Source organism: Lagenorhynchus albirostris, chromosome 15 (genome assembly GCF_949774975.1).
Source record: "Lagenorhynchus albirostris chromosome 15, mLagAlb1.1, whole genome shotgun sequence".
Lineage (NCBI taxonomy): Eukaryota > Metazoa > Chordata > Mammalia > Artiodactyla > Delphinidae > Lagenorhynchus > Lagenorhynchus albirostris.
In genome coordinates, this window is record NC_083109.1 from 86,613,596 (window position 1) to 86,635,416 (window position 21,821).

General features: G+C 61.0%; 1 protein-coding gene across 7 annotated transcripts in view; it reads left to right on the forward strand.

Annotated features, from left to right (window-relative positions):
- The window catches only part of MAD1L1 (mitotic arrest deficient 1 like 1), a 312,047-nt gene that overhangs the window by 133,763 nt on the left and 156,463 nt on the right, over positions 1-21,821 (forward strand). For 4 of the 7 annotated variants that reach the window (XR_009535576.1, XM_060124133.1, XM_060124132.1 and 1 more), the window contains one exon: positions 11,514-11,658. The exons of 1 other annotated variant lie outside the window; for it this stretch is intronic. Coding sequence is in view for 3 of the 6 variants with exons in the window: in XM_060124133.1 (XP_059980116.1) it covers positions 11,514-11,658 (145 nt within the window). In the remaining 3 variants the exon portion in view is untranslated. Of the gene's footprint in view, positions 1-11,513; positions 11,659-17,596; positions 17,706-21,821 lie in introns of those variants that run through there. 2 more of the 7 variants (XM_060124135.1, XM_060124136.1) reach the window with 2 other exon arrangements.

The following is a 21,821-nucleotide window of genomic DNA, read 5'->3' on the forward strand; positions in this document are numbered from 1 at the left end:
CCAGGCAAGTGTCCACCCCCGGGGCCCCCGCGCCTGTGGGGGGCGAAGTGGGATCAGTGGGTGAGCAGCTCTGTGGGCACGGCAGGGCTGAGTGGATGCTGGGCTAAAACAGTGCAGGAGGAGCTGGTGACTTCAGTTTTCTCCTTTCAGCGTTTAGAGGGTGTGTGGCCATGCTTGCCTGGCGTCACCTGCGTGGAGGGATGGCCCCTCCCCCGGGGGAGTCCCCTGGGCTGCGTGCCTGGCGGAGGCTCCTCCTTCGGTGGGGACGGCGGTGCTGCAGGACGCAGTGGATGTCAGCGTCCCCTGAAGCCTCCTCACCCAGCGGGCTGTCGATTTCTTGTGCTCTGGTTGAGGACAGCAACGTCGATGGGAAAGTAAACAGGCGGAATGGGCTTTGTTACCCAGGAGAAGGACCGTCGCGGGGACAGGTGTGGATCGAAGGCGTGGAGGGCGCTGCTGGCGAAGGTCTGCACGTTGGGACCCTCAGCGCCAGCGTTGCTGATTGGGCTCTCGGGTGACTCGGGGGGACGGGGTGAGCTTGGGCCGTTTCACCTTTACCGCTGGCCGAGTTCACAGGCGCCGTTGGAACTCGCCCACCTGTCCCACCCCTGCGCCTGGTCCTGCCCTTTGACCTCCTGCCCTTGCTTGGGCCAGGCGGTGCTCAGCTCCGTGCCCGCCCGGCTTGGCTGTCCTAAGGCAGCCATGCTCCTTCCCTTCCCTCCAGCTTCCTGCATCCGCTGTGCCGTGTTTTATTCTTCTCTTGAGCTGGACGGTGAATTCCTTGAGCACAGGAGGTGTGATCTTGTAAAAATCTTCTTTTTGTCTTGTTTTTATATCCAGCTAAGCCCAACGCTGGATCCACAGGGCGCTCAGGAGAGCAAAGGCCTGAGCCCCAGCACGTCAGCCTGCCCTCGCCCGGCTCCTGGGCGCTCGCCGGGCCCTGCTCCTGCGAGGAGATGGAGGACATGCAGGGTGTAGTTCGTTTGCTTTGCTCACCTGTAGAGCCTGATCTTTGGTGATCCTTCCATATCTAAAGGGCTGCGTTTGAGCTTGAGGTTCGGTTCCGTGCCCCTGGGAGGAGGTGGCCGTGAAGTCCAGCACCGTCGGAGGGCCCTCCACGGGCGCGTGCGTGGCAGCGTCACCCCACCCCGCCTGCGTGTGGGGGCCACCTCCAGGCGTCCTCAGGGCTGCTTCCACCACGTGCTCCCAGCCGCGGGGCCCTCCCTGGTCTCTCGGGGCGATGCAGTGGTGGAAGGTCCTGACCTGGGGTCGTGACGGGGACCCCACCTGGAGCTGGGCCATCAGAAGTCACAGGCGTGCCCCGCGGTGGGACCTACTGTGTGTCCCTGCCCCCACCCGCCCCCCCTCGGGCACCTCTTGTTGGCACCGAGCGCCGTGGTCAAGGCCCTTTGCGTCCGCGTCCCCCCCACGGGGAAGGGGCTGCTGTGCTGCCTTACGCTCACGCAGCTGGAGCTGCGGGCTCTGGGGCACCGTGTCCAGGTGCTGCTCTCGCTGCCACGTCCCCTTCCGTGTCCCTCCTGTGGGTTGTCCGTGCTTCGTGGGTGTGGAAGTCCAGGCCTCCAGAGGGACGGGTCTCTGAGGGCCGGGCCTGGAGCCGACGTGTCCTCGCTGCCCGGTCTGCTGCCTTCTCGTCAACACCACGCCTGGCCGGGTGTAAAGGCAGACGCTTCTGGAGGCCCCAGACTGCCCGCCTCTTGTTTTTTGACCCTCCCTGCCTTGGAGCGCAGACCGCGTTCTGGCTCAGCGTTTGGTACCTGAGGCTCAGTACCTGGTACCGGTGGCTCCGCGCTTGGTCCCTGAGGTGGACTGCTTAGTGCTGGGTGCCCAAGGTATAGCGCTCAGGACTCGAGGCTCAGTATTCAGTGCCGCTGCCTGGACCGGGCCCTGGAGCGTCCCTCCGGGGCTGTTTTAAGCATGTGTTCAGCCAGGTTACCCTGCTACGGGGCTTCTCTGGGTGTTTGAAGCTTGTTTGCTTTTTCACATCCCGACCTCGTCTGTCCCGGACCTCTTTGCACCCCTCGGGACCCCTCAGTGAGGTGCACGTGAATGCCCCCGGCGTGCCCCTTCCTCTCCCTTGGTGGAGGTGGTTGACCCTGGCCTGCACCCCGTGCTCCTGACCCCCTGGGGGTGGGGGTGGGTCTGCCTTGAGGCGTTTGCCATCCTTGACCCAGGGAGGGAGACGGTGGGTCTGGAAGGACAGAGATGGGTGTGCTGCGGGGGCAGCCCGACCCTCAGCATCATCGGCCACGTGGAGTTCTGTGACCCTGGGACGGCCACTTGCCTGCCACCCCCAGCTGAAGCAGGAGGGGGAGTCGGGTGGGAAACGGGGAAGAGCACCGGGCCTGCTGTTTTGTGGGCTCTTCCTCACCTCCCTCGTGCCCACGCAGCCTGGCTTCAGAACCACCCTGGGCAGATCCATGGCCGTCGCTGCCACTGGGGGCCTGGAGGCTGTGGCGTCTGTTCAGACCAGAAACAGGAGGATCCCTGGGCCCCGGATGTGAGAGGGTGGGGCGCAGTGTGAGGGGACAGTGCATTGGCTGGCGCTCGCCTCGTTGGTGAGGGGTCCTGTGTCAGCAGTGCCCGGGGCCAGCCAGGCTGCTACGAGCTTCTGTGCCGTTAGCTCCACTTGGCGGGGCGGGGAGGGGACCGACCGCCAGTGGGCGGAGGCCTTTCTGGACCTTACACCAGGCAGAGCGCAGTGACAGGCAGCCCGTAGTAAATAGTTCTGCCTTTTCAGGCCACAGAATCTCTGTCACAGGAAAGCAGCCGTAGATGCCACGTGAGGAGCGGGTCAGGCCGCGCTCCAGCCAAACTGTGTTTCCAGAGCAGGCGGCGGACGGCTTGCCGAGCGGTGTAGAAGGTCCCTCTCCCTGGGTCCTGTCCCGTCTGCGGGCCATGTTCCGGACCCGCATCCTCAGGGATGCTGTGGGGCTTAGTGAGATGGTGCACGTGAGAGGTCAGAAGGTCACCTCCGCTGCAGGGGGCGTCTGCGCCACCTGAGCGAAGGGTCACCTTAGTTACCCGTCCACCGTCCTCCCCCTGGGTTGTGCTGAGAGCCGGAGCTCGACGGTCCAGGGCAGCTGCTCTGCAGGATCTGAGGGGCCGACTTGCCCTCTGCTCCCTGCCGTGTCTGCGTCCTGAGTCCCGGGGGCCCCCTGGGGTGGGCTGAGGGCATCCTGCTGTGAGCCTGGCACCCAGCACTGGGCTGCTCCCGCCGGCCTCGCTTGGGCTCCCCACCCCGGAATTTGGAGTCAGCCCCACCCACCCGCGCGGTTACAGGTTGGTAACGGATCAGCAGAATTGGATTATTCATTATGGTTGGGCTTGAATTGAAATTGCAAAGGGTAATTTTCCTCCTCACATTTCAAGGTCAGATGAGAGTATTAACTGTGTGGCCTCTGTTTATCTGGGAATGCAGATTGAATTTGGCGATTCGCATTGATGAGATGCTGGGAGTTGGGCAGAGGAGAGGTGACGGGGAGGCCCGCTGCAGGCCCCAGGCTGCCCCTCGCCGTTCCTTTGATTGGTAATTACTTCATCCTTTGCCTTTTTCATTCTCTGGTTTTGTTTCCACCGTTTGGATTTTTTATTTTTTTCTGAGAAATGTGTAATGACACCTGGAGGCATTTAGGATTGGAATTAGATGCTGTACGTGAAGACGGCTGTGTGCCAACGCCGGGCCTGGGCATCCGGGGTGACGGGCGAGGCTCACGGCTCCTCTCCTAGGTGGCCCCTCCTGAGTCTGAGCAGGACCCAGAATGGAGGGGCTGCCCACCTCCTGTCTCCCTGGTCCCCTTCCTTCTCCGCACACATGCCGAAGCTACCCCTTGACCAGACTGACGGAGCCCAGGGTCCCACTGCTGCGCCCAAGACCTGATCTCAGCCGTTGGTCCAGGCTGGCCGTGCGGTGAGAGGGTGCCCACGTGTGTAGTCGGGGCTCTGGTCTGAATAAGAGCCTGGCTTGCGTCCATCGGCTGTGTGTGCCCCGTCCGGGGATAGGGATGTGGTAGCAATGCCCTTCCCACTCGGGTTGTGTGGGCACTCAGCGGGACCCGGGGGTGCACGAGCGTGCTGGGCACCACGGAGCTCCCCGCTCCTGATCTCTGCTTTCTTCTCTAGTCCCGTGTGAAGCTTCTGAAAAGGAAACGGTGGCACGGATCTCAACCAGCTCTTTTCAAGGCGGTCTCTGCCTGGACGCGGCTTCTCTACTTAGCTGGGTGCAGACGGTGCGTCATCCGGCTGCACCCCGTTAAGGCAGCAGCACGGGGGCTTCACCGTGTGCGCACTTGGCATGTGCTTTGCGCTCTGCACGTGCCTTGTGAGTGTCCCCACCACCCTGTTAGGCAGATGGCAGTGGCTTCCCTTTCATTGCTGAGGAAATGGAGGTTCAGAGAGTTTTCTGAAGCACCTGACCTCCGACGCTGAGGGACTCATGCCCAGCTCTGGTGAATCTCTGTCCAGGGGAATCAGGGCTGCAGTTGCTAGTTTCCCTCCAGAAGCAGCGGTGGGTTTCCGCTCCCGTGATTGTGCTGCCCCCGGGACACACCCAGGCTCTGCACGGCAGGAACCTCTCTGGGCAGGGGCGTGGGGGTGGGAGCGGCGTGGCTCGGCGCCAACCTCTGCTATCTGGGAGAGTATTTCCGAAACCAGTACCTGGCTCCGTCTGACCGTCCGCCCTGCCCTGCTGAGCTGCCGCGTGGCTCCTGGCCAGGCCCGTGGACACGGCGGGCGTGGCTCCCTGCAGCTGAGTGAAGCTGCGTCTGGCCTTGGCCTGGGCTGTCCTTCGAATGCAGGCGGCTGTGGAGTGGTTAAAGGGGAGTCTTGGGACGGGTGAGGTGTGTGTGTTCGGTCAGGAGGGGTGATGGGTGAGCAGGCGGCGGTGGGGGCCCGTGAGGAGGGGCGGCCTGGACCAGGTCTGGGGGTGCAGACGCGGGGAGCCTGTGCTCAGCGTGCGTGGGGCTGTCAGGTCTGCGGAGCCCTGGTGGAAGGAAAGGGGGGCTGTCGAGGGTGAGTCCGGGGCTCAGCATGCACGGCTGTCAGTGGTGACGCCCTTGGGGGCAGGAGCAGACCCCCGGAGGTCGGGGGCAGCATCCAGCCCTCCCTCCCTGGTGGGGTCCTGTCCTTCCCTCCGTGTGGAGCCCACTGCCGGGTTCCTTCAGGCCCACCTGTTCCCTGTGCCGATCTGGGTGGGTTCTCGTCGTCTCGAGACCCCATTCGGACACTGACCCTTGCTGGTCTATACCTGCAGCAGCTCCCTTAGAGGGTCTTTGCTCCAGAAGCACTTCTGTGTTGGTGGTGGCCCTGCCCGTCCTTGGCCTGTGGCCGACACCCACCCTGGCCCCTCTTGTCTTTCCCGCAAGTGCGTCCTGCAAAGTGCCTAGATGAGGCACGGCTGGGCGAGCACGCAGGTCCCGGCCGCGGGCACCCTTGCTGCCGTTTCGGTGTCGTGCAGCTTCCCGGGCAGCCTTCAGGACCGGAACGTGGTGGACCCACCAGAGGACCCGTGGGCTTCGTGCGGGATCGCGCGTGGGGCCTCTGCTCCCGCTGCTGGCAGCGCGACCCCGCTTCCTTAGAAAACCACCAGGGCCTGTGCTCAGGGTGCTGGTGGAGAGAATTTGGGGAAACGAAGCCTTGATTGGAGGAAACTGGAGGTGCGGGTACGAGAGGCCGCGTGGCCCCTCCTTTGCCGGTCAGCGTGTGGTCTGCCGCTTTGCGGTGTCCCTCCATCCACTGTTTATCCGCCAGGCCATGGCTTCCGGAAGTAAGCCCCGAGTCTTAGCAGTGAGGAAATCTGCGCTGCGTGGGCACCCCCAGCGGTGCAGCGCCCCTGCCGGTTCCCTCCCGAGGAGGAGGCCAGCCTATAGGTGAAGCCCTTCTGGCTGGAGGCCGGCCTCTCTCCAAGCAGCCCTTCCCATCCTCGGGTAGCTCTGAGAGCTGGCCACCTGGAGGCCAGCTGTGCCCTCTGTGCCCCTGCCCTGTCCTTCACAGCCAGCGAGTCCCGAGCGTCCTCACCGTGCCCTTGGACGGCCTGGCACACGCGGCGCTGCACCCCAGGGCTCCGTCTGGCTGGGTCTCATCCCTGCCGGTTTCTCCCCGCTTCGCCTGCTGCCACAGGCCGTCTTGGCAGCCCTGCCCATCGAGCTGGTGGTGACCCTGCTCTCAGCTGAAACCCTGACCTCCGTTCGGTACGTGCTGCAGCCCAGTCGTGTCCCGGGTCCCGCGCGTGTGCCGGCCGCAGCCCCGTGTCGTGTCAGATCGGCCAGCCCTTGCCTGCCCTTTTCTGCTGTGCCCTGTCCTTTCCACCACCCTCCCTTTCACTCTCTCCACAGGCAGGCGTGGAGGATTTTCAGTTTCTGAGGCTCCCCTGAGGAGCTGTGGTGGCACCAGGGCCCGCTGCCCTCCTCCTCCGGGTGGCTCTGGGCCCGGCCTGCGAGCCCTCACGCCCCAGACACACACACACACGGTGAGTCACCTACGTGGTGGTGGCTTGACTTGTCCCGCCTGGTGGCCGGGGCACACGGGGCACAGAACTGGAGAGACTGGAGGTCGGGCACCGTGTCCTGGTCGGGGCGGAGGGGCCTGGACTCAGTGGCAGCCCCCGAGGCCTGGTCACCCATCTGTGGGACGGGGGTGCTTGGAGAGCACGTGTGTGGTGGGTTTGAGCTCTGCTCCTCGGAGCCCCAGCGTAAGGGAGCTTAGGGGCTTTGCAGAAGTGTGAATTAAATTCTGTTAATATCATCCTAGCTTGCTGCTGAAGTGTAGCCACCAGGGATCAGTGTGCGCGCGCAGTCATGTTCACAGCTTAACCCGCAGGGCCCCGGGCGGGTGACCGCGTGCCCTCGGGGAGGTACTCGTGGGCAGTCGTCGGAAGTAAAGGTCGTGCCGTGTGTCCGCGTGAACGTCTCGACCACGTGTCGCCAACTGCAGGTTTGCTTGCCTCAGAGCTGTTCTTGGTTTGAACGTGGGCCCGGCTATGGCTGCCGGGTGTTTCCGCCCTCCATGCTGACCTTCCAGGCAAGACTGGGTGCCAGGCCCCCGGCCCACAGCAGCTCGGAGCGAGGGCTCCGCACAGCGGGGCGGTCCTTCCTGGGGTCGGTTGCCCCGCCCCGTCTGCGTGCTTCCTAGAGGAGCTGGCCAGCCCTCTGGGCCTCCTGCCCCGCAGGCGAGTGTCACGGCACGGCCCCTTGGCACCGGGATGCTGCGGTGGCGGCTGGAGGTGCGGTGCGAGGCCAGGGCAGAGCTGCGCTGAGCGAGAGAAGGTCGTTCAGGTGTTGCCTGCAGCTTCACAGCGTGCGTGTCCTTTCATCCTTCCTTGAAAGTAGATATCCTTAGGCTGGGGGTTTTCTGATGAAGACGACATTACAGTGGGCTGCAGCGGCCCGTCACAGTGCAGAGAGGGGTTCTCAAGAGCTCAGGCCTTATTTCCTTCCGCAGACGCCAGCTCAGAAAGGTACTGATGGGTGAACGCCCTCTCCCCTGAGAACTGAGGGCTTCATTTTGAACTCCCAGAGGTTCACGGAAATGCCACTGACTTCAGGGTTCAGCGTAAGCACGGAACCAGAGGTTTAGTTTTTCATGGGTTTTCTCCTCTTTACTTCACAAGGAAGGCGCGATTGAACTAGAGGGCGTTCCGCAGGGAAGAGGCGGCCATGTGGTGCTGGCGCTCTGGGTCGGGCCTCCGCGGCTCGGGGACCCACAGGCCTCTGTTCGCAGAGCGGTGGCCGACGGGCCTGCGGCCCAGGCTGCAGGAGGCCCTCTCTGGAGAGGCTGAAGTTGTGCTCTCACCCCCCGGCACACGAGGACAGGGGAGGGCCGCCCGTTGGCAGGTGTTGTGAGAAACCCCTTTGGGGCCCTCCGGGGGAGTTCTTGGAAACGTCAGAAAACCGCACTCCTGTGCAAGGCCAGGCCCTGTTTGCGCCAGTGCGTCCAGCCCTTGTCCCGCGAGGCCCGGCCGTTCACGGTCCCTCCCCTCCCGCCCACCGGGACGTCCCCGCCCTGCGGGGTCGCTCCCTCGAGCACACCCTGTGCTCTTGCCTGCTCCGCCGAGAACCTGGAGACCCAAGCCGGCCCTCCTGGGCCGCCCCCTCCACCCGCGTTGTTCTGAGAGGTCCTGTCTCTGCTCTCCGTCTTTTCCCCTCCCGCTCTCTCCTGCCCTCTCCATGCGGCCCTTCCCGGTTGCTCTTCCTCCCCTTTCTGTCTGTGCCCTCTGACCCCTCCTGGCCCCTGGCGCACACCCAGCGGCTTCAGACCCCCTCGTGCTGCCCTCTGGGGCGGTGCGGTGCCCTCTCACGTAAACAGAGCCTCTGCCCTGCTCTGCTGTAGCCTCTGGGTCCTTCCCTGCTTTCCCTCCCTCCCGAGCTGATCACGTATTTGCCGCTTCTTGTCCGTCTTCTGCCCGTGGCAGTCCTGCACTCCAGCCTCCCTTTCCCAGCTCTGCTTTGCCAGCCGGCGCCCTTTGCGACCCGCGCGGAGGGGTGCTGCCGGGAGAGCCGCAAGGCCGCGGGGAGGGAGGCCTGCGCTCAGTGCTTCTCCCGGAAGGGGGTTCCTGCCGCTCCCTTTCCTGCCCGTGGCGCGGGGCAGCCCTTCCCCTCCCGGCACCACCCACTCCGGCGGGTGCAGGCCCGATGGCAGTGGTGCCCCTGCAGAGGCGTGGGTCCCAGTGCTCTCGGTCTCCAGATGGAGCGATTTCAGGGGACCCCAGCTTCTCCCCGAAGCTACCCGGGCGCCTCTTTCTCCTCTTTCACTTACCAGTGAGCCGCGCCCTGGGTTAAGCCTCTGCTGCACAGGACGCACGGCGCCTTCCCCGAGACCCGCACCGTTCAGAACGAGAGCCTGGGGGCTGGGCCGTGGTGCCGCTTGACCCCTGCCGCCTCTCCGGGGCGGGGCCAGTTTGTCACCGGGGCTCAGGAGAGTGAGCCAGGCCGCGGCGGCCCGAGCAGCGCCCTGTGGGCAGTACCAGCAGCACGGCCTCCTGTGAGTTGCCCAGGTTGGTTATTGAGGTCTAGCCCAGCGTTAAAGAGCTGGGCACTGATGGGACGCCAGGCCTGATGGCAGGCCTTGGAACGCGGGGTGACACGGGGCTGGCGAGCCTGAGGGTGGGGCGCCTCCACTGGAGACCCCGGGAGACCCCGGCCCGGGCCGAGCGCCACTCGGGCCAGCCTGCCGGGGGCTGCCCTCCAGGGCTGCTTGCGGGCGCCTGGGGCTGTGTGTCCTCTGCTGCATCGCTTCCCATCTTGGTTTCCTGACGAGCAGGTGGCGCGGGGAAGGACAGGTGGTTTTTCTAAGCGGGCCGGAGCTTTGCCCACCTGGGCCCCGAAAGGCTCGGTCGTCACCTGTGGGTGCTGCTGGACGTGTGACTGGCACTGTGTCCTGCACTTGACATACTTGTTCTTGCGACATCCTGGGCCTGGTCTGGGGCCTCAGGCCCACCCGCGTTTTAGGGGCCCACACAGTGAGCTGGCGGTGACAGGCTAGGTGCAGGTGAGGTGGCCCTGGGCCAGGCCCCAGGAGTCGGGGTCTCCAGCTCTCTGCAGGTGGACAGCAGTTACCCTGTGGCCTTCATACCTGCCCTCGGGGGGAGGCCTCCAGACCTCTGTGTGGGGACGTCGTGCTCCCGAAACCCTGGGTCTTGGGGTTTGTCAGTTCCCACCAGGGCTGTGCCCAGAAAGCTTGTGCTCAGAGCAGCCCCGCCCCCTGCAAGCTGGCCTCGGCAGCTTGGACACGGGAGCCCGAGTGCCTCTAATTAAATCACACGGCGGAGCAGTGATTCAAAACGCTGTGCCCTTGCCCACCTGAAGTCAGTGATTCCAGAGTTGATTTCACAGCCCTTGATTATTAAATTGGCGTATGAATAGTTTTAAATTGAACTAGAACTCAAAGTGGCCTCTTTAAATGTCTGTTTCAATGAATACTTGTACTTGCTTTGTTTTATTTTATTTTACATCTTTGGTTATGAAGCACGTAGAGGTGGTAGGTGCCCTCGGCCAGCTGTGCAGGGGGACTCGCTCTTAGAGGAAGGCTTTCCGCGGTGGCTGCGAGGGGTGAGGTGCGGGGCCCCGGGTGAGAACGCTGCTCCGGCTCTGAGACCAGGCGTTCCCTGAGTCTCTTACAAAGTCCCGTAAACGCGTGTTCCACGTTTACTCTCAAATTGTAGTTAGCTCTTCAAAGAATTATACTAAATTACGATGAAAAATAACCCCATACTCACTCAGATGTGAAATGGAAAAAATTAGCACAGCGGAGACCACCTCCAAAGAAAGCATTGTCTGCCATCCCTGTGGATTAAGGCTTTCTTGAAATCGTGTAATCAAAGCAAAGAAAGAAAAAATTGGACGCCAAGAATGATACAAGATGCAGGTGGTGTTGTCTCTAGCGCCCCTCAGCTCCATCTTTTATATTTTCGAAGTCATTTCGTTGTCACTGGGCGTCACCCTAGCTAAATGTTACAAATAGCACCTTGTAATATAATCCTGGTAAGATCTCAAAAGAAAAATACAGAAGCAGAATATTAAAGGTTTGTCTTGGAAAGAGGTTTCCTCTGCTTGAAAGAAGAGCATGGACACAACACCGTCGGCCCATGCTTCACGGTTCACCCGCCCACCCGCCGGTGGGGTTAGCGCCTCCTTTTCCTGGGGCGTCCTCCCTCCCGGGAACTCTCCTGATCACCGTCCCCTCAAAAAGCCGGGGGGGGGGTGTCTGCGTGTGGGCACCTCCCGTGTAGGTGGGGCAGGACGGGGGTTCCCGAAGCCTGTGTGGGAACAGGCAGGGCAGAGGACGGTCCCTACAGGGTGTGAAGGACTGATGGAGTTTTGAGGGAAAGAGCGGCAAAGACCAAACTCTGAAGGTGCCCTGCCAGGAAGTTGGCATGTGAGCCCATGGGTGCCCATCCGATCTGCAGTCTGAGGGGCGGCTTGGTGGCACTGGAGGCTGCCCAGGCGAGAGGCTGTCACGGTAACCGGAGAACCACGTCAAGTGTGTGAACTGAGGCAGGGCGCTGGCCGCGGAGGGAAGCGCGTGCCCCGGGGTCTGCCCCCTGCTGTGGGAGCTCTGCGGGGGGGCTCGACTCTGCAGGATGTCTGTGGAAGGGGCCCGCCCTGGGCTGGTACTTGACGCCCCCGCGCCGCACGGAGCTGCGCATCTGTGGCCGACTGCGGTCCGGGTGGGCGGCGCCTGCCCTGGTGATTCAGCTCCTTCAGAGGCGCCCTCGCGAACGAAGCCCGCGCTGCTGGCGTTTTCCCCATTGTGTGTGGAGCTGAGCTTCCCTCCCCCGCACCTTCCGTGTTCTGGGATCACCCTGGGCGACTCTTTGAAATCCAGAAGCTCCTGAAAGGCTTTAAGTAGCTATTCAGAAGTGAGAGAGTGACAGCGGGCTGGTTGCACGTGCGGCTCTATTTTGGGACCTGAGTGACGTGGGCCGCGCTGGGCCTGGGGGCCGTCGCTGGGTGCTGTCCTGGTGGCCAGGCCTCATCACTCTGCCCTTTTGCCTCTTGCAGTGCCCGGGGGCTGGAGAAGGCCAGGCTGCAGCTCCAGGAGGAGGTCCGCCAGCTCAGCAGCCAGCTGCTGGAGGAGAGGAAGAAGCGGGAGATGCACGAGGCCCTGGCCCGGCGGCTGCAGAAGCGCGTCCTGCTGCTGACGAAGGTACGGGGCGCCTGCGCGGGGGCCTGCCTTCCGGGCCAGCAGCTCCCGGCCCGCCCCTGCCGTGTCCACGCTTAGTCTTCTCTTCAGGCCCCCACGTTTGCCAGGGTCTCTACCAAGTGCAGTGCACCCAGAGCCACCAGTGATCTGTGTCCCCACTTCTCGATCAGTTAGACACACACGGCGCTGCCTGTGAGTCACGGCTCACATCAGACTGAGCTCTCCCCTCACCAAAGGGGAGAGCATCTTGGCGGTTTAGCCAGCCTGCGCATTTTTACCCTGGATTGCTCTGAAATGCAGACCCTGGGATTCCCTGCTGGGCCTCTCCTCCTTGTGAAGGGCAGAGCCCGGGGCCTTCACGCACTGACCTGGGGTATCAGGATGTCAGCCCCGACCCCCTGTGTCTCACGGTGGGGTCAGCCCTCCCTCCGGCCTGGTGGGCAGGTGCAGCCTTTCCCTCCTTCGGAGCCCAGGGAGCGCAGGGTAGACTGCAGTGGGAAACTGTCACCTGTGCGCAGGTGCACCGGGCGGGATGCGTTCCTGCTCCCAGCTCTGCCTGGGCGGCCGGGTTTTTGCTAACTGTGCTGAGCCCGAGGGGCTCTGACGTCTGGCTTGATACGCACAGCTCGCTGGAGCATGAATTACGATTTTTGTGTGAGAGAGCGTTATTTAAAATGTTGCCTTGGATGCTGAAATTTCAGAAGACAAGGAAGGAAAAAGCCAGAAACTGTCCCCAGATGTTCTCTAGGCGAGGGTTGGGGTTGTCCAGATGCTGGCGGACTCCTCCCACCTGCCCTCAGGCTGATAGTGAGCGGCCAGGCAGGCGCGCTGACCTGGCGGGCGGGGGCGGCGGGCTGGGGGCAGGGGCGTCCCCCTGGGAAGTTTCAGGAGTCCGGTCTGACAACTGTTTGCCTGTTCTTGATCGTTTGATAAAAACCTGGGACCTCCTGGTCATGAAGCTTTTCGGCGGCAGGTCACATTCCGGCTGCTGAAAGCTCGCCGTCTCCCGACCTCTCCAGCACGTCCCCTGCCGTGTGTGTCACGTCACTCGAGCTTCCTGGGGTCAGGCTTGGCCGACCTCGACGCCAGCCTTGCCGGTGGCCCCACAGGGGAGACGCCTGGCGAGTTTGCGAGCTGTCCTCGTGCGGGGCCCGTCGGTCTTGTCCGTGTCGTCCACTTCCAGTGCCCGTGCCGCCCAGCGAGTGTCCTTGTGGGCTGGGTTGGCGGCCTGGCGGCTCTGCTTCACCAGGGTCGCACCGGTGCACTGGTACAGGTCCCGCTGGTGCACCGGGCGGCCCCTCAGCGGGGGCATATCTCCAGCGCCGCGGGCTCCGCGGCCTCGGGATCCATCGGCACCTCCGTGATCGTGCGCTGTGCCTGGCTTCCTCCTCGGGCAGTTTCTGGCCTTGAAGGTCACTGCTCTGGGCTCCCGAGGCAGGAAATTTCCACTCCTCTCTTCCCCCTGCTCAGCAGGTTGGAAGCTGATGGCGCTGTTTGGTCTAATTCGGTCCTGGCCCTGGCCCGCTGCGCTGACAGGCATAGCTCTGAGAGAGAGAGGTGGGGGGCGGTATCGATCGCCCGGCACTGACAGGTGACTTACACCAACTGTGGCTCGGAGGCACGTTTGCCATGGGTCGGTGGCCGGGTCAGGCGCGTGGGGCCCATCTTGCCAGCCGCATGATTAAGCTGTTCGTCGGGCCGGTCTGCAGAGGGCGGCCAGGCTGCCGCTTCCTGGTTGGAGCCGAGCACGTCCGGCCCCCCACCCCGCCCCGCCCTCGGCGGCCCCGTGGGCTCGCACGGCGGCTCCCACGTGGTCTGCGTGCTTCCTGCTCGAGGCACCTCCAGGGCAGCAGCTGTCAGGTCTCGAGGGTGCTCTGGTTGCTGATCTTCCTGTGTTCCTTGGGAGACACCCCCACCCCTCTGGGAGCCCCCGGACCAGCTCCCTGGGGTAGGGCGTGGCGAGTGCAGTGTCCCGCCCTCCGCTGCGGCACTGGGCCAGGTGCGCCGACAGGGCTCTCCTGCGCCCCATCGAGGGCTCTATTTGCGTGTTTGACATTTCAGAGTACAGTGCTTGGAATGTGTGATTTTATTTTGAGACCTTATTAAGCATCTCTAGTCTAAGGGCTTAATTGTTACTGATAGCTAAGAGTGTAATTACCTTGGTAAAATACCATGACTATTTTAAGCAATTGAAAATTGGCTTCCAGAACTGGGTGAACACAAACCATTTTCCTATTTGAAATGAGCTATTTCCAGCGTGCCCCTAATATTCCACAATATGGTTACAGAATTGTATTTATAGACTCTAAGCAGTGAAAGCTAATTTATAGCATGAATTTTTTCAAAAAATGAAAGTAAAAGCCCCCCTTCCCCCTCTTTCCTACACCCCCCCGACCCCCATTTCCTAGTGGAGCAGCCTTCGGAGGAGGACACCTGTCATTGGTGTCTTACCTCCAGGGTCACGGTCTGGCAGTGATGTCGTCCCCCCGCCCCCGTGGGACCCCCGCTGTTGCTGCTTAAGAAACAAATACGTGGGCAGAAGGTGAGCTTTTGGGAAATTGAGGCAGGAAGCACATGGGGATGTCCCAGAAGAGGCCAGAGCTCCTCTTGCCTTGTGTCCAGAAGAGGCTGTCCTGGAGGAAGGCTCCCGGGAGCAAGTCTCCCTGGGCCGGGGGAGCAGTCGTCGCTCGGGGGTCCGTCGACTGCCGGGACTCCCTCCCTGCGCAGGATCGTCGTTACGCCCAGGAGGCTGCCCTCAAGTGTCCTGGTCCTTTTCTGACGGAGGGGCTTTGGTTGGCTGTTGGGATTTGTGCTGTTTACCTTGTGTAAACCTACCTCTTTATGTTTCTCGTGTTCGCTTGACAGCTTTGAGAAATCACCTGTGGTTTGGCAGGAGCTGTGTGATGGTGAGGCTTGTCCAGCTGCCGGCCACGCCGCAGTGGGGTCAGCAGCTCAGCAGCGGGGAGGCCCAGGCTTGGGCCAAGGGTGGCACGTCCCTGTGGTTCTCTGCTGAAGCCCAGTGCCTTCCAGAGCTGCGGGCGCCGACCCATGAGACCAGGAGAGTAGCCTGTTCACTCTGAGGTTCTCCATTCCTTCCCGATCTCAAGTAGCTCAGCCCTGCAGGGATGCGGGCAGTTCCTGCTTTGTACGTGGAGAAGTTGGGGTGTGCGTTAGGTCAGAAGGAGTGGGGAGACTCCTGGGTTAAAGTCAACCTTCACATCCTTGAATTCTGTCCTGGACAGCAGGTGATGAGTTTTCTGGAGGGAATATAGGCAGGTGGTAGGCTCTGTGTCCCTGGTGAGGGCAGGCTCGGCGGTGGCCCCGCTTCTGTGGGCACGTCGAGGTGTGGAATGCTGCTCGCAGAGCCTGTTCCCACAGTGCCTGTCCCGGGGTGCACCCCCACCCCCAGTTGTGGGAGAGTCCCGGCCCCCCGGGTCTGGCTCTGGTTTGACTCACTCTGGTGGGCACGGAGGCACCAGCTCGTTGTGTGAGACCCTGGAGCCTCGTGAGGTGTGGGCCTCCACGTCCTCTCTGAAGGGCCCGCTCCTGCCTGGCCCTCCCGGTTCGGGGGTTTTAGAGGGCTGTTTCCGCCCTGAGCCGGTAGGCGTCTTGGTTGGAGACGCCTGAGGCAGACGTCCTCTCCTGGGCCCTCCTCACTCCTCCCCGTGCCTGGGGATGGCAGCGGCGGCCGCCTGCGTGCGGCCCAGCTGTCGGCTCTGCTGCCTTGATGGCGGCTCCTGTGGCTCGTGATGGACTGACCTTTGGAGGCGAGGAGCTCTTCTCTTCGCTCTGATTTACTGTCTTACCTTTTACATTTGGGTGTCACCTGCCTGGAGTTGGTTTCGGGTGTGAGTGAAGCAGGTGATTTTCCCCATTGATAGTGCCATTGGTCCAGCACCGCTTCTGGAAAGACCCCTCTGTTCCCTGGGTGTGGTCTCGTTGCCTTAAGTGTCAGTCAGTGACCGCCGATGGGCAGCTCGGCCTCTGCGTCCTCCGTTCTGCCCATTGGTTCCGTCTGTCTTTCTGCCAGCACCACCCTGTCTCCACTGATGCAGCTTTATGGTGCTTTGATGTCTGGTAGTAAACGTCCAGGTTGATTATTGTTCTGTAAGTTTCTCGGGCTCCTTTTGGTCCTTTGCACGTCCTTATACATTTCAGAATAAATTTGTTTACACACAAAAAATCTCCTGGAATATGGTTGGGATTACAATGAATAAACTAGTTTGGGGAGAAATGACACCTTAACATTATTTCGTTTTCTGAACCAGAGCATTATAATTCTTCCGCTTCTTTGGATCTTCTTTAATTTCTCTCAGCAGCATTTAGTAGTTTTTAGGGTAGGCGTCTTGCACACTGTTAGATATTCCCCCCAAGTGTTTTCTGTGTTGATGTAATGGTGTCTCACGGATTTTGCCTTCTCTGTGTTGGTGCCGGGCTGTGGAAGTGCAGTTACGCGCCTGTACCTAATAGTCCTGCTAAATCCCCTAGCGTGAGAGCAGGTCTCCCCGCGGACGAGCCTGGCTGCCTGCGGGTGCTTGGCTCACGCAGATCTCAGGAAGCTTCAGCAATTCACCGCTAAGGGCCACGTGTGCTGTTTGTTTTCCGTAGATACTCTGTATTGGATTAATGAAATCCGCATCTGCTTGTAGTTTTCTAAGAGTTTCTCTCATAAATGCCTACCCATGAATTTTGATGTGGGTTATTTTTATTATTCTGTTGAAAATATTTTCTCACATTCTTTCTGGATTTGTAAAGGCCGACCTTCAGGCAAGGTTTACATGTTCTAAGCTCATAACGTAGGCAGATGGGAAGGCTGGAAAGGAATCGAAAGAAAGAACCCAAACTCATTCACTCACTCTGTCCTTCACTTTGTCGTTGCACAGATTCTTACGGGGCGTCTGTTCTAGGCACCGCTTAGGCGGCAGTAGGGTGGGCAGGGCTCTGAGCTCCTGGGGTCTCCCTGAGGTTGAGAGGGAACAAACAAACAGAGAAGAGGAAGCCGGAGAAGCCAGGGAACAGCGCCCAGTAAAGGAGGAGACTGCTAGAGCCTGGTGGGTGGGTTAGTTTTATGTTCTTTAGAACACAATTTTAGATGCACAGGAAGTTGTGACGATGGTAGAAAGGGGGGCCCCCCATGCATCTTCCACCAGCTTCCTGGGTGGTAGCATCCTAGGTGATTCTGGTGCAGCATCAGGACCACAACTCACGTTCCTACAGTGTGTGCGTCTGTCCGGTTATCCCCGCGCAGATTTGTGTAAGCACATTCGAGATGCAGGATTGACCCTCCACCCGTGAAGGCCTCCTTGGGCCGCCCCCCAAAGCCACCCTGGCCCCCTGCCCTCACCCCAGTCTGTTCTCCGTCTCTGGAAATTTTCGCAAGAACATTGTGTAAATAGAATCATACAGTATGTGACATTTTTAAATGTTCATGTTTTAAATTTAATAACTTTTATTTTTTAGAGTAGTTTAGGTTTACAAAAAAATTAAGCAGAAAATAGAGAGTTCCCATGTCTCTCTTCCCCCGCCCCACAATCCCCTACCGCTGACATTCCTGCATCAGTGTGTGGTCCGTTGTTCCAACTGCTACATGAACTGAAGTCCACAGTTTACATTAGGGGTCACTCTCTGTGCTGGATTCTCTGTGGGTTTTGACAAACGGTTAGTGTCGTGTGTCCCGCATCACAGCATCACACAGGGCACTTCACGGCCCTCACGGTCCTCTGTGTGCATCTGGGCACCCCTCCCTCCTTCCTCGCCACGGCGACCCCCGATCCGTTCACTGCCTCCGTCGTTTCACGTTTTCCAGAAGGCCGTGTAGTTGGAGTCCCACAGTGTGTAGCCTTTTCAGACTGGCTTCTGTCACTCAGTACTATGCGTTTCAGGTGCCTCTATGTCCTTTCTTGGCTTGAGAGCTCCCTTCTTTTTATCCTCAGATAAAATCCATTCTCTGGATGTGTCGCTGTTATTACCCGTCACCTACTGGAGGACACCCTGGTTGCCTTTTTGAATAAAGCCGCTGTTACCATCCATATGCATGTTTTTGTGTGGACGTAAGTTTTCACCTTAAATACCTGAATCGTAGAAAGAGTGTGTTTAGCTTTGAGTGCTTTTCACACCAGCACATCCTGCAGTAAGTCGTTGGCCTCTATTTTGTGCAGTTTTTCACACACCGTATTTTCTTTCCTTTTTGTGGAAGCTCGTTGAGGCGGGGGTATTTGCATTTCACTGATGAGACACAGAGAGCAGGCGGTGGCGCTAACCCGGAACCTGGGTAGGCGGGCCCTGGCTCTTCTGCCACGGCCTCCTGCTGGTGCCACCCCGGCCGCCGGGCCTCCCTCCCAGGAGCATCTCAGTAGTGGCTGCTGGCACTTGTACTGTCTCAGCGTTTCGTTTCCATTACACCTCCGAGCATAACTGGGGGGCTCCCAGAACCCCTGGGGGCCTGGCTGTGGCGTGCTGGGGCCCCCGTCTGCCTTCCTGTGGCTGGTGAGTGAGGCATGCGGCAGTGGGGACCAGGGCAGTGCGGCGGGGCGTGGAGGGTGCTCTGTGGCACGAGCACATCTGATACGCGTTGCCCCGGCTCCCTGGGAGTCACCAGGGTCGCTGCAGTGTGGGCACCCCCTCAGCAGCACCTGTCCTGTTGTCCCCACGTCCTCCACGGCGGGAACCTGCGTGCTGCCACCGCTGGGCCTGAGCGTGGGCATGTGGCTGACGCCGCCGTGTCCTCATCGAGGCCCCTTACCTTGGAGAAAAGCAAATCATGTTTGTTTCTCTTGCAAAAGAACATAAATGCCACCAGCTGCCTTTGCTCACTCATGTTCATCCTCTTCCCGCATCCTTCCTCAGAGTCGAGCTTCCTAATCTTATTAGAAGGATTTCTCTCGTGTGCCTCCTTTTAATGCTGAAAATTCTTGGTTTGGGTAGCACGGAAGGAAACGCTTAAGCAGCTCAGAACCTGCTCTGTCTTCTGAGAAACGGAATCCTTTGTGTGCTGTGGCTTGGTCTTTGCCACCCACCGAGGCGGGGAGCACGGGCACCATGGGCCCCCTTCCATCTCAGCACATTGCGGCTCCAAGTGCAGCTGGGATGCTGGGGCTGGTAGGGGTGGAGGGGGTCAGGTGCTGGATTCTTCCCCTTTTGTTTTTCATCGTGACCTGACAGCAGCCCCCGCGCGTGGCTTATTCTGCATGTTGACATTGGCATCACGCGTGGATGGTGAGAGGCTACTGTCTCTCGACCGTGTGTTTGTTTGAAAACCTTCCTGTTGGGGCCACGGAGGTGGGCGGCGTGCATCTGGCTTGTGTAGGTTTGGCGCCTTCAGGGCCGGGCAGGTTCTCAGCCTTTCCCGTCCGTGGGAATCTCGGCCGGCCCTGGTGGGTTCAGGCAGCTGTGGAAGTCCCAGCACCACAGCATCTGAGAAGGAAAGCCCTGGAGCCGAGGCTGAGCGGCCACGTCTCAGGCCTGACCGTGACCAGGTGTGGGCCGTCCCTCCTGGGGCCTCGGCCATCAGCGCTCCCCCGTCTCTGTCCGGGCGCCGGCCCGTCCTCTCCCTCCAGCCTGCTCTGGGAAGGGGGGCTCCAGGCAAACTTGAGAGACCTCCCGCCAGGTCCCCTGGCGCTCTGGGCTTGGAAGTCACGGGCTTCGCAGCCGGGCCTTGGCGACTTCTCAGTAAGCCAAGAGGAGTGGTGGTCAGACGGGTGACGTTGGGGAACGCGTGGGGGTGTGGGCAGGGGCTGAGTGTGTGTCATCGTCTCCCCACCATCCCCGCGAGAGTGGTTACATCGCCTGCAGAGTGGCTGACCCAGGCTCCAGTCCCGCTGGGACCCTACGCTGGCCTTTCGGGAGGAGCCCTGAAAGATCTTGAGGGCACAAGTCGTTAGCGTGCGTATGAATTACGGGGCATCTCGGGAAGGGGCCGAGTTGGGGGTTAGTTCTGGGCAGTCCCTGAGCTCCTGCCTGTCTGACCAGCGCCCGGGTGATGGCCTTGCTGCCAGTCTGTGGACAGCGTCACATAGCAGAGCCCAGTCCATTCCAGAGATGGGGTAATGGGGACCTGGGACGGAGCAGTCCCAGGATTTTCCACGGCTAAGACATTGGGGGCAAAATGTGTTTGAGCCATGAAGTGGCTGGTACAGATGGCAGATCAGCAGTCTCCTGGTAGGTCTGTAGGATACCCGCAGGCCTGAGCCTCCTACGTGCCCACACCTGGCCCGGCCCTTGCTCACATGCTGCCCTCCTGGATGGCTGCAGCCCTGGCCCCTCGGCTTCTGTCCACCTCCCAGGGGGACGTGCACTCTGGTGTGTTCCTTTGCTCGTCTAGTTGCTGGTTTTCACAAATGCTCATTCCGAGCCTTCCATGTGCTGGCGGCCTCGGTGGGTGGCTCCTGAAGGGGGGGGCTCCTTCGGACCCTCCTCCCCTGTCCTGTGCCCCGTTTCCCTGCTCCCAGTTAGCGGGAGTCTCGGGAGTGGGGTTCTGCCGTCCTGCCTGGGTGTCTGAATGCCGCTCTGCTCCCAGGCAGCAGTCTGTCCAGTGGGGCTGGCCTTCTCTTCCGAGAGCTTCTCCTCGGAGCCCAGCCACCTGAGGGCTGTCCGCCTCCTGCTGCCCGGCGCCTGCCCTCCTGGCCGGGATCACGCTCTCCGCCTGTCGGTAGGGCGCAGGGGCAGTGGTATTTGCATTCTGTAAACTCAGGTTCAGGCTCAGCCTCTGATTTTTTCTCAGAGCGCCTCCCTCCACTTTTCCTGACCCTCGAGAAAAGCCTAGAGGACGGGTAGTGAGATGCCAGCCGGCCTGTCTGCTCGGCCCGGCACCTCCGCCTCCTGCAGATGAGCAGAGCCCTCTCGGCTTCAGAATTTGATTCCATACATTAACATTCTTGTCCTTTCAGGTTACCTTTCCAGGCTGACATTTCTATTATATCCATTTAAGTAAAAAAGCCCTCCTGTTTTGTTGCAGGAAATGCCACATGCGAAGTTATTAGAAACGCAATCTTGTCACCAGTATTATCACATTATCCCACCAAGGGGGCAGCTGGACTGGCTCGTGGCAGAAAGAAATTCCAGAGAGAAAGCAATTTTAGGAAATATAATGAAATCAAAGCAAAATGCCTTCCATCCCTCTCCAGTTTGAAGGTGTTTATTGAGATAGGGCTTGTGGTTCTGCGGGAGAGAGGTGCGCGCGGGCTGCCTCTGGCTGCTGAGGAGGGGCTGGATGGGGCGGGAGGGGCAGCCGAGTGCCCTCCGCCACTCAGCCCTGCCTGTCCTCCGCCACTCAGCCCTGCCTGCGGGCTCCTGCCGCCCGGAGCCTTCCTCTCCTGGCCCTCCGTTTGGAGGCTGCATCCTGCTGGATTCAGGTAACCCATCTCCGCCTGTACTAACTAACTTCTGTGCCCTCTCAGCGGGAGCACAGCTCCCGGCCCCGCCCGTGCGTGCCTCGGCTTCCTGGGCCCCGAAGCCTTGGGGCTGTGCCGCGGAGGCGGTGTGGGTCCTCTCAGAGCACCGCAAGCCTGGGCCCGCATGGCTCCCCTGCGGCAGTCCTGGTGCGGCGTGTGTGATCCGAACCCAGTGCGCTCTGCTCCGTGAACGCTGCCTGGCTGGTGGCGCTGAGGTAAGTGTCCCCCGGGCCCTGGCCTTGGAGACACAGCTCGAGTGCAGCACTCTCCCTCCTGTCGTCTTCTGCAGGAGTGATGACCTGTGTCCCCATTTCATGGTAGCGGCTTCCATCTGAGTAAGGATGTCCTTAAAAAGGACGTTCAGGTCACACCCAGCTTCTGTCACCGGCCTCCTGGCCTGTTCGTGCCCTGGGGCTAGAAAACGTTGCTGTCCCAGCACCTGCTCCCGCGCCCCGCTGCATGTGCTGTGCGGGTGCTCTGGTCTCCCGCCGCCGCAGAGGGCCTCTGGGTGTCTCTGGCCCCCCCGGGAGGGCGGGCCTCTTCTCCGGGGCTCACCGACAGCGGACAGGTAGCAGGCGCTTGGCGCACGGAATCTCGGCTCAGTGTTGAGTCCCTCGTGTGACGGGCGAGGAGACCGAGGCCCAGAGAGGGCGACTTGCCTGGAGCCCGCTGTGGACGAGGAGCAGCACTCCTGCTGCCTCCGGCGCCCGCGAGGGCGGCGCTCTGTCACTACCCACCCGCCTCCGAACGGGTGGCCCGCCCACCACTTCTGGCTGC